A 13198-nucleotide genomic window follows, 5' to 3' on the forward strand; every position below is an offset into this window, starting at 1 on the left:
CACCTCTGTTCCCTTCCCTGGACACACTCCCAGCACCTCAGTGTCTTTCTCGCTGTGAGGGGCCTAAAACTGACCCCAGGATTGGAGGTGCCTCAGTAGTGCCCAGCACTGCCCTGGTCCTGCTGCAATAGCTGGATGAGGCCAAGATGCCCTTGGCCTTCTTGCCCCCCTCTGCACCCTGTTGCCTCCCACTGAGCCTCTGCCACCAGCACTGCCAAGTCCCTTTGTGACCAGCACCTCTCTCCCCACTCCTCCCCCAGTCTGGAGCTGCTTGGGGTTGTTGTGCCCCAAGGGCAGGATCAGCACTGAGTTATTGACCCTCATGCACTTGTCCTCAGCCATTGATCAAGTCAGTCCAGGTCTCTGCAGAGCTTTCCTACCCTCAGGTAGATCCACACTCCCACCCAACTTGGTGTCATCTGCAAATGTCCTGAGGGTGCATTCACTCTCCATGTTCAAATCAGCAATAAAGATGTTAAACAGGACCAGTCCCAACACTGAGCCCTGGGTAATGCACTAGTGACAGCCTGAACTGGATTTAGCCCCATTCACCACAGCTCCATGGGCCATCAGTCAGTTCTGTACCCATGCAAGAGTCTACCCAGCCAAGCCACCACAGACAGTTTGTCTAGCAGTCTGCTGTGGGACACAGTGTCAAATGCCTTGGTGAAGTCCAGATAGACCACATCCACAGCCTTCCCTTCCTCCACTGTGCACTAGGGAAACACCTCCTTTTATATCTATAATTCATAGGTTTTTGGCATGGTTTTATCTTACAGAAAAACCCCTACCTGGTACTTGAGCATATCCACATTGTAATAGGTGGCTTGTGGTTTCTGCTCCGATACCTTCTTTAGGTGAGTCATCAGATTTGGCATGTTGACCCAGAACTCCTTGGTGTTGGCATCACTCTGCACGTTGTCACTGCACAGAGGAAGAATCAATTCTTCACATAAGCTGCCTCAGCAGGAGAAAGCTGTCCTACAAAGCACACAGGATAGCAGCACCAACCACCAGCTGGGACAGCACTGGGACACTACATCTAGAGGAATACTGGCTCCCTCCCACACATCTCTGGCTTGTCCTCAGCTACCTCCAGGGAGGCACAGCAGATGTAACCCTTAGGTTGTCTCATTTTGCAAAAAGGAGGTTTAATGAGCAGAGCAAGGGCTAAACCAGGCACATCCCGTCAAAGCACTTGGCTCCCTGATGCTGATTCTCTCCTGCCTGGCAAGGAGCTGTGCTCAGACGGAGCACTCAGGAAGCTCATGAGTTCAACAGGGCCAAGTGCAGGTCCTCCATGTGGACTGGGACAATAGCAAGTGCAAACACATGTTGGGTAGACAATGGATTGGAAGCAGCCCTGAGAAGAAGGGCTCGGAGTGTTGGTGGGTGAGAAGCTCCACATGCCCTGGCCATGTGCACTGGCACCCAGAGCCCTCTGTGTGCTGGGCTGGTTCCCACAGCAGGTGAGGGGGATTGTTCCCCTCTGCCCTGCTTAGGTGAGGTCCACCTCCAGTGCGGCCTCCAGCTCTGGGCACCAACAGCAGGAGGATGTGGTGCTGCTGGAGCAAGTCCAGAGGAGGCCTTGGAAATGCTCCAAGGACTGGAGAACCTCTACCACGGAGCCAGGCTGGGAGATCTGGGGGCATCCAGCCTGGAGAAGAGAAGGATCCAGGGAGACCTCAGAACCCCTTCCAGTGCCTGAAGGGGCTCCAAGAGAGCTGCAGAGGGACTTGGAACAAGGGTCTGGAGGGGCAGGACAAGGGCAACGGCTTGCCACTGCCAGAGGGCAGGGATAGATGGGATATTGGGAAGGAATTCCTCCCTGTGAGGGCACTGATGCACTGGCACAGGTTGCCCAGAACAGCTGTGGCTGCTCTATCCCTGGGAGTGTTCCAGGTCAGGTTGGATGGGGCTTGGAGCAACTTGGGCTGCTGGAAGTTGTCAATGCCCATGGCAGGGAGTGGGATGAAATGATATGTAAGGTCCTTCCAACCCAAATCATTCTAGGATTGTACCAAATACTTAAGGGCTTGAGACTTTCCTTCCTCAAATCAGGACATGCTTCCAAGGAAGACACTTCGGGCCCTGTGGCTTTGCAAAGCATCTACTTTTCTGGAATCCCACCTTCCTTTGGGACGCTGATGAGGCAGGGGCTTACCAGCAGAGGAGCTGAGGGTTTGGCAGGACATGCTCCAGTCTGTTGTAGTTCAGCACACGGAAGGTGAGCACAGCTGGAGCAGGATTGTTGGCAAAGTGTCGGGTGATGCCTGCTGGGAAGGACAGCACCATCTCCCCTGTGATCTTCACGATACACCTGCAGCACCAAACACACAGACCAAGGAGGGAGGAAAGGGGGGCTCAAAATGCAGCAGAAGGGGAGAGTTTGCACAGGTGTGGTGACAATCCCTCACTTTCCACCAAGGAATGAGACTGTGGTGGTCTCAGAGTGAGCAGAAACAGCACCAAGGCTGGAGATGGGTGGGCATGAGTCACTCCAGGAGCATCCTGACCTTGGATCCCTGCCTGGGCAGTGCGCTGACTCCGCAGCACACACATGCCAAACCCAGAGCACCTCCTTTTCTCTTTCAGCATCCCTCAAGATGCTCCACTACCCCAAGCCTGTCCCAACTCCAGAATCAACACCCCTAACCTGCCCCATCCCCAGAATCAACACTCCTAACCAGTCCCAACCCCACAATCAACACCCCAAGCCTGTCCCATCACTAGAATCAACATCCCAAGCCTGTCCCAGCCCCATATGGACACCCAGACCCTGTTGATCAGCACCTACTTGTTGGGGTCAGCCCCTTTGAAGTATGCATTGACAGTTTCTGTGAAGGCAGCAGCGACCGGCAGGGTGTCCTGTGCCCCCATGGTGAGGGGACTGGGGCCCCGGGACGAACCTGAAACAGAGCAAACACCTCCACTCAGACCTGCAGAGAGGACCAGCACCACTCCCCCTTGAGCTGGGGTGATGAGGTGCTCACCATGACCCCCAGCCTAGCTTCATGGGCAAATCATAACATCCCCCAGGCTTTGGATGAGGCTTTAATAATGATTGAAAATGATGTTTCCCCCCCATTCCAGAAGCAAGCAGAGAAGGGCTGAAGGAGCCCCAGGAGGAGCAGCATGCACAGGGGCTGCCTCAGGGCAGGCTTTGCATGACAGTTTTTGCAGTCAGTTTCTGGGCCCCAGAAAAAGGGGCTGAAGAGGTTTGTTGTATCATCACCAAAGAGCTCAGGCTGCCTGTGGCCAAGTAGGATATTGCTAGTTGCCTTCTCATGCTGCCTGAACTCCAGTCTGCAGGATTCCTACAATCCCTGACATGCTTCCCTCACTACTCTCCTCCCTGGTGTGCTGGGTGAATCCCCAGCATCCTGCTCAGCCCACAAAGTCCTTCTTTCTCCCTACAGGAAATCTGCAAATCATCAGAAATCTGCTAATACAGAGGCACTGGCACAGCTTGCCCAGAGAAACTGTGGCTGCCCCATCCCTGGAAATCTTCAAGGCCAGGGCTTGGAGCAACCTGGTTAGTAGAAGGTGTCTCTGCTCATGGTGAGGACTGTAACAAGATGGTCTTTGAGGTCCTTTCCAACCCAAACCATTCTAGGACTCCATGATCAAAAGAAGAGAAGTTGCTGTGGTCATGCTGTACACATCCATGGACACCAGCCAGGCTCCAAAATAATTCATCCCTGCAGGTTTCCCTTTGCTGGCCAGGAATTCTTGTCTCCAGAAAGCATTTGAGGATGAAAGCATCATTCTGCAACCTCAGAAGCCCCAAGCATGTTGGAAACCCTGTGTGGAGGGCAACATCCCACTCCTTGTGCCCATCACCAAGTGGAAAGCATGGAGAGCTTTTGGCACGGCAAAGCCCTCACCTCTTCCATGTGGGGAGTGCCCAAAGATCAGCCTGGGGTTAGTGTCTGGACACTCACCCAGTGTGCAAGGTGCTGATGCCATGGGCACGCGAAAAATCCTGGAGAGGTCACCCCCCCACCCCAGCAGCACCACCAGTTCAGCCTCATCTGTTTTTTGCCACACACCATTTGGAACCTGTTTGTCTACATCACATTCAGGTTAAGCATGAGGATTATTTTGCCCCAAACCAGTTAAAAACGACCAGCAAAGGTCTCTGGAGAAGCAGCTTACCCAGAGACCCTGACACCTCCTCACACTCCATCACTTTCACTGCCAAGGTGTGAGTCAGGCAGGTGAAAGAGTGATGAATCCAGCCCAGGGGCTGTTTGGAGAATGCAAGCACATTCCAGCTCCAGCCAAAGCCATAGGAATTCCAATGCCAGCCCAGGGAAGGGCAGAACCCCGCAGGCAGTGGGGTGAGAGGACAGCAAAGCAACTGAGTGAAATGCAGCGTTCCTGGTGAGCTCTTCTTCTTGGGCTACCTTGCAGAATTATCCCTTCCCTTCCCACTGCTGTGAACAACAGAGTTTGGGTGCAGGAAACCAGGATTCATAATACTTCCTGGGAGAAAGCACTTCTGTCACTTAAATCACACTTTGAGTTTTGATATATTCGTTGGAAAAACCTATGGCATTCACCAACAAGGAGGATTCCTCACTCCTTACCAAGGCTCCCATGCAGGCAGTGCATTAATGGATGGATAACCCCCCCGGTGCTCTCTCCTACAGACACAGATGAGACTCCTCACTGCTGGGATTTTTTTCCTTCCAATGTCTAATGTAGCCTAAAAGGGTGTAAAAAATTCACATAGCCATGTGTCTCCCTCTTGGTCATACATTTTAAGAGGCTCAGGGGAATATGATTCAAGCCACAGCCCCAAACAAGGATGTTCAGTGAGTGTATCCAACTGTCTGAGCACACAAAACATCTCACCCACACACAACAAACCCATCACCACACACACATTAATTATCCTAATGACTCCAGAGAAGCAGCCTGTAGCTCCCCAAGCCTTCTGCTCCTGAGGCTGTGCCTCATGGACTTCCTGAGGAACACCCTGCTGAAGAGGGGATGGATCAGTGCAGGCCACATGTGAGGGCATGGACAGCTCCCCAAAAACACAAGACACACAGGTTTTCTGTCTCTGTGGCAGAAGGGACATCCAGGGCCATGAGGCAGCTCCACACTCTGCTGGGTAACATGTTTTGTATCAATTCTTTCCGTAGACACCAGTGAGGGGTGAGCAGAGAGTGTGTTCTCACTCCCCACACCCACAGCAACAACCCCTCAGAGCATCAAACCCAGCAGTGGGATATTTCCATTGCATCCACCCAGAAAAGGAGATGGGATTCAAAACCAGCACTGCAGCCTGGTTGTGGAGAGGGGAAACCAAAGGTCTCATCCATCAGGATCATCTCACAGGGAAGGCAAGGAGGGCTTTAGCCCCCTCAGCAGCAGCAAAGTCCATGATCCTTGGGAATATAACCATTACTGGGAGAGGAGAAAACCGCCACCCAAACACGCATGCTCCAACTACAGCCAGGTTTAGCCTGGACCCTGCACTGGGGCACAAAACAAGGGCAGATGTCTCCCACATCAACATGATTTCCCATCTCTCACTTTCCCTTCTTTCTAGGGACATAGATAAGATTCCTTGATTCTCCAAGATGAAAATCATCTGTGCAAGATGAAACCAGTTCATGTCATGGATCTTCATGACCAGGCTCAGCTGGGCTGTGGGAATCTGAGCCCATCATTCAGCAACAAAACATCCTCATTTCTAATCCATCCTAGTATAATCTATTTTAAGCATTGGAATGATGTTCCAGGAACTCCAGAGACAAGTGCAGTCATCATGGCACACCTCCACCCCAAATCTGGCTGTTCAGTGACTGCTTCACAAGTCATCTTTAGAAACTTCTCATTTGGGCAAAAGACCTGAGAATAATGGAGGAAAAAAAAGGAATCCACTTCATGGAGCTTTGGATTCAGCCATGAACATCAGACCAGGTTCATTTGCCTTATTTTTCCCTACCCAAAGGTGGAACACACAGCTGTGGAGTAAGGAGAGGTGAGTGCCAGGGATCCTGGCCCACAGCTCTGCTCTCAGCACATATCTTTACACACATGAACAAACTACCCCATGTTCTACACACAGATTCTGGCACAAAACAACCCCCAAACCCAGAAAGAAACTATCACTGCCCTTCTGTCATTCGATGCCCTAAGTTACAGATGCCAAACTCAGCACACCTCCTCTCACTTCCCTGCGGATTTATCTTGTTTTTTTAAGATGGACTTATAGACTTAGGGATAAATCAGGAAATCCAGTGTGTGGCTGTGAGACTTCTCCTTCCCAGGACATGAGACCAGAGGCAGTGCCACACTCCTGCAGCCCTGCAGGGACAAACCCACTCCCTGCTCCAAATCATTCACACTGCCAGAACCAAGTCCAAGAATTCCAATACACTGTTCCAAACCATAAACACCACAAGAAAACCCCCAAACACTAGATGTGCTCGAAGAGCTGGATCAAGGGAGGGGAGGAGGAAGCACAGAGCAGGAGTAGGAGGGATGCACAGTGCTGCGATACCCATGCTGAGGGATAACACTGTCCCTGCTGTCCTCAGCTCTTCCCAGAGCTCGAGACAAGCACGTGGCACCCAGGAAAGGAAACCCAGGAAGGGTTTTTTTGCTGGAAACTGCAAAACTGCAATGAGCATCAGGAAGAAGAGGTTTCTCTATGACCTCCTCCTGGGTCTAAGCTGGGAGCTGCCACTGGAGTGGGGATCATCAGAGCAGGGACACTGGGGCCAAGGAAAAAGAGGAAACCCCCCTGATCACCACCACCTCCACTCCTGCCTTCTGCTGCTGCTGCACTATCACTCTCACCAGGATGGGATTTGCTCCATGGTCCCAAGCAGACCACACTCAGCAGCCAGGCAGTGCCATCCAAGGCCACTCAGCTCTTTGCTGTGACACACATGGAAACAGCTCTCCAGCATTCCCCATGCCAGCAGCATCCCCAGCTCAGCTCTACCTGCAAGCACCACAACAGCTCCAAGCAATTCCTTGGGAATTTAAAGCACCTGTGGTAGCAAACCTGCTTTTCTTTGTTTGAAAGCCAAATGTTGGCTCAGTGCCTGTGAGATGAGGCTTCTCCCAAAGCCCCAGTGCTCCCAGAGTGGGACTGGCTGCCCAGTTGCTCATGGCTCTGCCCTATCCAGGATGTGACACCGCTTGGAGAAGCAAGCAACAAAGTTTTTCCCTCCCTACATCCTCCCCAATGCTCCTTCTTATCCATGAAGGACTCCAACATCCCCAACCAGCCACACCAGCAGCATATCCTGACCTCTTATCACAGGAAAATCCTTGGGGATTTAAAGCACCCATCCCTGCTGCTAGCAAACCTGCTTTTCCTTCTGTGTTTGAAAGCCAAATGTTGGCTCAGTGCCTGTGAGATGAGGCTTCACCCAAAGCCTCAGAACTCCCAGAGTGGCTCTGCCCTATCCAGGATGTGACATCGCTTGGAGAAGCAAGCAACAAGATTTTCCTGTTCTTGTATCCTTCTCATCCACCCCAACACTTCTCATCCTCGAGGGACCCCAAACACCTCCAACCAGCCACACCAGCAGCACACGATGGCATTTCAGCAGTGGTGCTGACAGTTCCAGCACACTTCCAAGACCCCTTGCCACGGAAAGATTGGACGGGAGGTGGGAAGGGGATCCCACCTTGGCAGAGAATCCATCACCCTTTGGATTTTACTTAACCACACAGTGCCCCAACACACTCAGGGTAACGAGCAGCTCGCGAGGGAGAGTAGAGAGAAGCCCCTGGTTGACAGAGTCAAGTTCCTCAGCAGTGCAAGCAGTTCTGCTCTCTGGATTTCACTGCAGCCTCCACAAGGGAATATTGGGAATGTTCTTTTGGGTTTTGGTTTGATTTTTGGTTTCAAATAAAGAAAGGAGGAAAGAGATTGTTGGGACAAATGGCACAAATCAAAACGATTCTGGTTGAACTTATGATGTCATCTAAGTAGCCATAGCATTTGGAACGGGAAGCTGGACTGGATGGAGCTTTGGAAGGGAACCCCAGGAGTGAGAGAGCGAGGGGAGCGAGTGGGTACCGGGTATGCTATGCACTACTTACCTTCGAAAGTCAAATAAAACTTTCCTCTGTCAAACCAAACGAGGGAAGGCTGTTCATTCTCTGTATGGCCAGGAGTTGAAGCGGGATGGGAAAGGTTAAGGAGAGGGAGAGAGAAGGACACAGTGTGAGTCACAGAGCAGGTCATTTATCTCACTATGGGGAGGGGTGAGGCGCTGCAAGCCGCTCACGTGCAGGGACAGGGACTTTACGCTGCCCTTGGCTTGGGAGACAAAGCAGGAAGCAAAGCTATGGAAGCCCAGATGGAAGAGTCGTTTTGCCCCGCTTCGTAAGGAGTTTTGAGGGGTTTCCTTTAGGCTTTTTTGGCTACATAGAAGAGGCTGGTTGGCTCATGCACTCCGTTAGTATGTTCTAACTGCACTGAGTGGGGCAAACATGCCGTGTCCTCCTCACCTCCACCAGCAATTCCCGGCGGGATGCTGCTCCGCATGCCACACCGCTGTGCACAGTGACAGTGAAACGTGGGTATTTCCTCTTGCATTTCAGGACACAACACTTGCAGAGAACCAGACGCACACACACAGAGCAGCAGACACCTAGCTGGAACCTTCCCTTTCCCATCACAACCTGCGCTCCCACTGCCTCCAAAGCCACGTTGGCGCTGCCGAAATACCTTGGGGTTAGGGTGGGGAAACAGCTTTGTGGAGCTGTTCAATGAACCTTTTTGAATTCAGGAGGTGCCAACGTTCCACCTCCAAGTCCTTTTAGGCACTGAGAAACTGTCATGCAAGGTGCTGCGAGCGGTGGGTGCCGGGGCTGGGGCACCCGCGGCCGCCCGCTCCGAAGGCAGATGTCGGGAGCAGCTCCCTGCTAGTACAGTACCTGCCGGCGTTTCACTGTGCCTTTCAAACGCAGGCAGTTTGGCAATAAAAGCATCATCTTCTGATAACAGAAGCAGAAGAAGAGACAAAACACAAAGCAAAGAATGAAAAGACGGATCCTGACTCAGAGCAAGCAGTGCACTGCATCAACGGAGAGACGGAGAAGGGGTGGGATGAGAGAAGTGATGGAAAGGGGCACTGACACAGGAGTAACAGCTTCTTTCTTTGCTATCAGTTAGTCAGACTGACATGCAACCACAAGGAAAGCACACCAGAGCACCAAGGACATGGAAATGGATCAACCCTTCACATGCTCTTAGACAAACTCCATTGGACTTTGTCACAGGGAACAGGGGAGAGTGTTGGAGATGGACCAGGTAGCAAGCCCAGGGCTGTGGGCAGCCCCAGCTGGCTCAAGGTGTACCAGCCCCTCGGGGCCCGCAGTGGTCCCCAACCCACTGCCATGCCCATCCCTGCACACTTTCCACCTCATCTGTTCCACTTTCTGCAAACAACCCCAGGAATTAGAATTGCTCCTGCCTCTACTGTGGATTTTCATGGATGCTCTCCCAGTACCAGAGCCCATCCTCACCTTGGTGGGGACAAGGAGATGCTTGGGCTTTCCTGGTGCTCCCAAAGTCCTGCCTGCCCCTCATCTGACTTTTCCCAAACCAAATCCTGGTACCTAATGCTTGGTTTGCATGGAAGTAGAAGTGCAACAGCTGCAATCTGGGATGCTCCTCCTGGCTGCCCCATTTAGAGTTCCCCAGACCAGAGATGAACCCCTGAGCCCTGATTTCAACTCTCTTGCAAGAAAATTCCCCATGGAGAGGCTGGGACCCACTGGGGGTGGTAGGCACAGCTTTTCATCCCCTTAGCAATGTCATTACAGAATCATAGAATCATCAAGGTTGGAAGAGACCTTTAAGATCATGAAGTCCAACCTGTAAGTCCATCAAGTCCATCCCCATTGAGAGATCATTAAAAACATTAAGCAGCAGTTTTTGTTGACAAAAATATAAGCATTAGAGAGAAAAAACAGTTTAAAATGAGAGCCTGAGGGACCCACTGCCTGCTCAGCCAACAGGACCAGCACACAGCCCCTTCCCCAGCCTCCTGCAGCCCTCATGACCATCCCTGTCCTCAGCCTGGCTGCTCCCCTCCACCAAAACCATGGTCCCAGCTGCCTCATGGCCACCACATCCCCAGGCACCAGGCAAGGCCACTGCCAGCCCCACCACTGGTGAGACAGCTGGCACAGACAGGACCAATGCTCAGGGCTGGCTGCCCCTCGGCTCCAGATGTTTCTCCCAGCGACATGCCGTGACGGGGACCAACAGCCGCAAACAGGTACAAGCTAAGACACCTCCAGAGCGAAGCAAACAACAGGATGGAGACGCAGGTCAGAGACTCCAGCAAACCTACAGGGAGGGCTTAGTGCCACAAGCACTGTGGGAACAGCACCCACCACATGGCTAGGGCCACCCCACCACCTTCCAGCCACCACAGCTGGTCTTGGGGTGGTGATGACACTCCCCAAGGTCCTCATGGTGACAGCCAGGATGGTGGCTGAGCACACACCAACACCAGGCTCGGTTTTCCAGAGGGTTGGAAAGATAAGAAAAGGGAGGAGGGTGTTCCTGGGAGAAGATGGAGCTGCAGGAAGCAAGGGGCAGGAGGGTTGGCAGCCAGGGGGGATGGCAGAGGAGAGAGCACTGGCAGCGGGGACAGAGGGACCGGAGGGGGGGGATGGAGGGGATGGAGGAGGAGGGAGGCCTGGGGGAACCCAGTGTGTGGAGTCTGGGAGCTGCCAGCCAGACTTAATTTCCATTTCTCTTGGGGGGTTTGGCAAGCCCCATGTTTTTCAGGACATTCCCTCAGAAGAAAACTACAGCAGTTTGTTCTGGTTTAGGATGTGCCAAGCTAAGAGTTTGGAAGAGCCTTTTCCAAGCCCCCATTTCTCACTACCACTTTAAGGGGAAGTGTGGGTTTAAGACAATCAAAGAGATGCAATATTAGTTGTCTCCTGGATCCCAAGGTCTGGCTTCCAGCCCCTCCTTCCAGCACAAGCATCCCCCCTGAAAAAAGCTTATTTTCCCCATATTTACAGCCCACAATCACATTTTATGTTACATTTGCCTTAGTAATAACCTTGACTTCTCCCAAACATTCGTTTTCCACCACACCTAGAGCTGCCACAAAGCTTCCCTAAGCAGCATCACCCTCCTGATCCATCATCCCCCTTCAAATCTCTTTCTGCATTAAAAAACCTGATGAAAACCACCAGATATGAATTCAAAGAACAATCTAAACGACTTTAGGAATCTTTTAAGGATGCCCAGAGGTAGGAAAGGTGAAAGAACAGCAGTGCTGTATATTTTTACCAACTGTGGGAGTGGTGGCTGCGCTCAGGGAATTGGTGGAAGATATGGAAGAAGTACTTTCAGCACGGGCTAAAGGTGCTATCGGAGGAGGGCTGGAGGAGTGAATAGGAGGGCTAAAAGGCCTGGACTGTAGAGAAACAAAACAACACAAGGTTAAAGAAAATATGCACAGAGACATTTGCATCCAGCAAACAAGCTTTTGCCTGAAGCTGTAACCCTCAAGACCTCCCAGCCAGGTGTTCTGCTGGGGTCTGGGACAGCAAATGGAATGACTTTAGTTCTTTAGTGCCAACACCATTTTAGTCTAGACCTGGAAAAGTGGGAGATGATTCCCACCACCATGTGGATCTGGGTGTTTGAAGTCCCCATCCACGTTGAGGATGAGAGCTCCAGGGACCACAGGATGGATGGAATGTTCTTGGCATCAGGAAGGGAGCTGTGCCCTCAGTGTGCCAGCTCACTAGGAGAAGCTCATCAGGTCCTTACAGATGTTTTACTTTCATTTTATATTCAAATATATTTCATTTTATATTCAAATCATCAATCCAAATGATCTCATAGCTTACCTGAAGCAGCCTGGGGTAGCAGGACAGAATGTCACAGCCCAACTGGTGCTGTATGGTGGTGGGGAATCCTACCAAAGATGGCCAGGCACATCCCAGCCAGACATCATACCTGGGGCAGCTGGATCTGCACTGCTTTACCCCCAAACCCTTCCCATGGCCCTTCCCTTTGCCACGACGGCAGACAATGGCTTACCTACAGTTGGCATCACCAGGTTGGCAGAACAGAGGTGTTCACAACCCTTTTCCCATGTGGAATTTATCCTGGTGGGCAAATGCTAGAACCCACTCCCAGCAGCCCTCGCTGGTCACTTGCTCCAGTCCATTATCCACCTCACTGGACTAGGAATGCAACCTCCCAACACATCCATCCCCCACGCACCCCACACCCCAACATCCCACATCAGCCACAGGGGGCTTGCCAGGGGGCAGCTTGGGCCGGGAGGGGGGCCGGGGTGGGGGGGGTGGGGGGGTCCCACAGGTAGCCAGTGGCGTTCCAGGGCGAGCTGGAGACGAAGAACCTGCAACAAACAGGAGCAGTGAGCATGCTACACTGTCTCACCATGGTTTCCCATCCCCAGACCTCCTTTCTACCCATCCAGGGGTGTCCATGCACACCCCACGCAAGCTCCATTGCCCCACACCAACAGCTTTGCATGGCACAAGAGCATTTGGGATTGCTGATGCTAATGAATTCCTCATAGGGGGTATCCAAAACACTCCACACACATCCAGAAACACTTGGGCAAATTATATTTCCCAAAAAACACAAATAGGCGGGAGAAAGACGATGCTGAAGACCTGCAGCAACTGGTGGTGGTGCCACAACTCCAGGGGAGGCACAACTGGTGAGGGTCAGGAATGAAGGATCCAACACACCACAGGAATTAGGGATCCCCATGACAGGGGCAAAATTTTGTCCCAGTGAAGAAGAGAAAGGGCAGAAGAGGAAGATTATGAGATTTGCTAGGAATGTAAACACATCTCCCAACCCTCTGGAAGAGCCTTGCAGAACAAGGGGTGTTGGTGTCAGGTTCACATGGTCCCCAGCAGCTGCTGCCTCACTGCAAAGGAGGAGTTTTGCAGTCACACTGGAATTCTAACAAATACTTCAGAGGATATTCAGGAGATTGTCTTGCTCCACACACTGAAATTCCTTCCAGAAGTTCAGCAATAACTGGTGCTTTGCAAACCCATCAGAGATGGCACCACAACATGAAGGGCAGGAGAAGTGGGAGGGAACTCAGATCCCAAACCCAGGAGAACTGATCCAGCCTTTACCATCAGTCTCCATGGAGCTCAGCTGGACATTGTTGAGCTCAGACTGACGATA

The 13198-nt window shown here is 52.0% G+C and overlaps 1 protein-coding gene across 1 annotated transcript in view; it reads right to left on the reverse strand.

Moving 5' to 3' along the window:
• Positions 1-12386, reverse strand: part of SGIP1 (SH3-domain GRB2-like (endophilin) interacting protein 1) — a gene marked incomplete at its 5' end in the record, with an annotated part of 16278 nt that extends 3892 nt beyond the window's left edge. The window contains 6 exons of the mRNA XM_009072281.1: positions 792-924; positions 2165-2320; positions 2798-2909; positions 8080-8139; positions 11303-11429; positions 12253-12386. Coding sequence (XP_009070529.1) covers positions 792-924; positions 2165-2320; positions 2798-2909; positions 8080-8139; positions 11303-11429; positions 12253-12386 — 722 coding nt within the window. The remainder of the gene's footprint in view (positions 1-791; positions 925-2164; positions 2321-2797; positions 2910-8079; positions 8140-11302; positions 11430-12252) is intronic.
• Between the last annotated feature and the right edge of the window lie 812 nt (positions 12387-13198).

The sequence above is a fragment of the Acanthisitta chloris genome, unplaced genomic scaffold (genome assembly GCF_000695815.1).
Source record: "Acanthisitta chloris isolate BGI_N310 unplaced genomic scaffold, ASM69581v1 scaffold19813, whole genome shotgun sequence".
NCBI lineage: Eukaryota > Metazoa > Chordata > Aves > Passeriformes > Acanthisittidae > Acanthisitta > Acanthisitta chloris.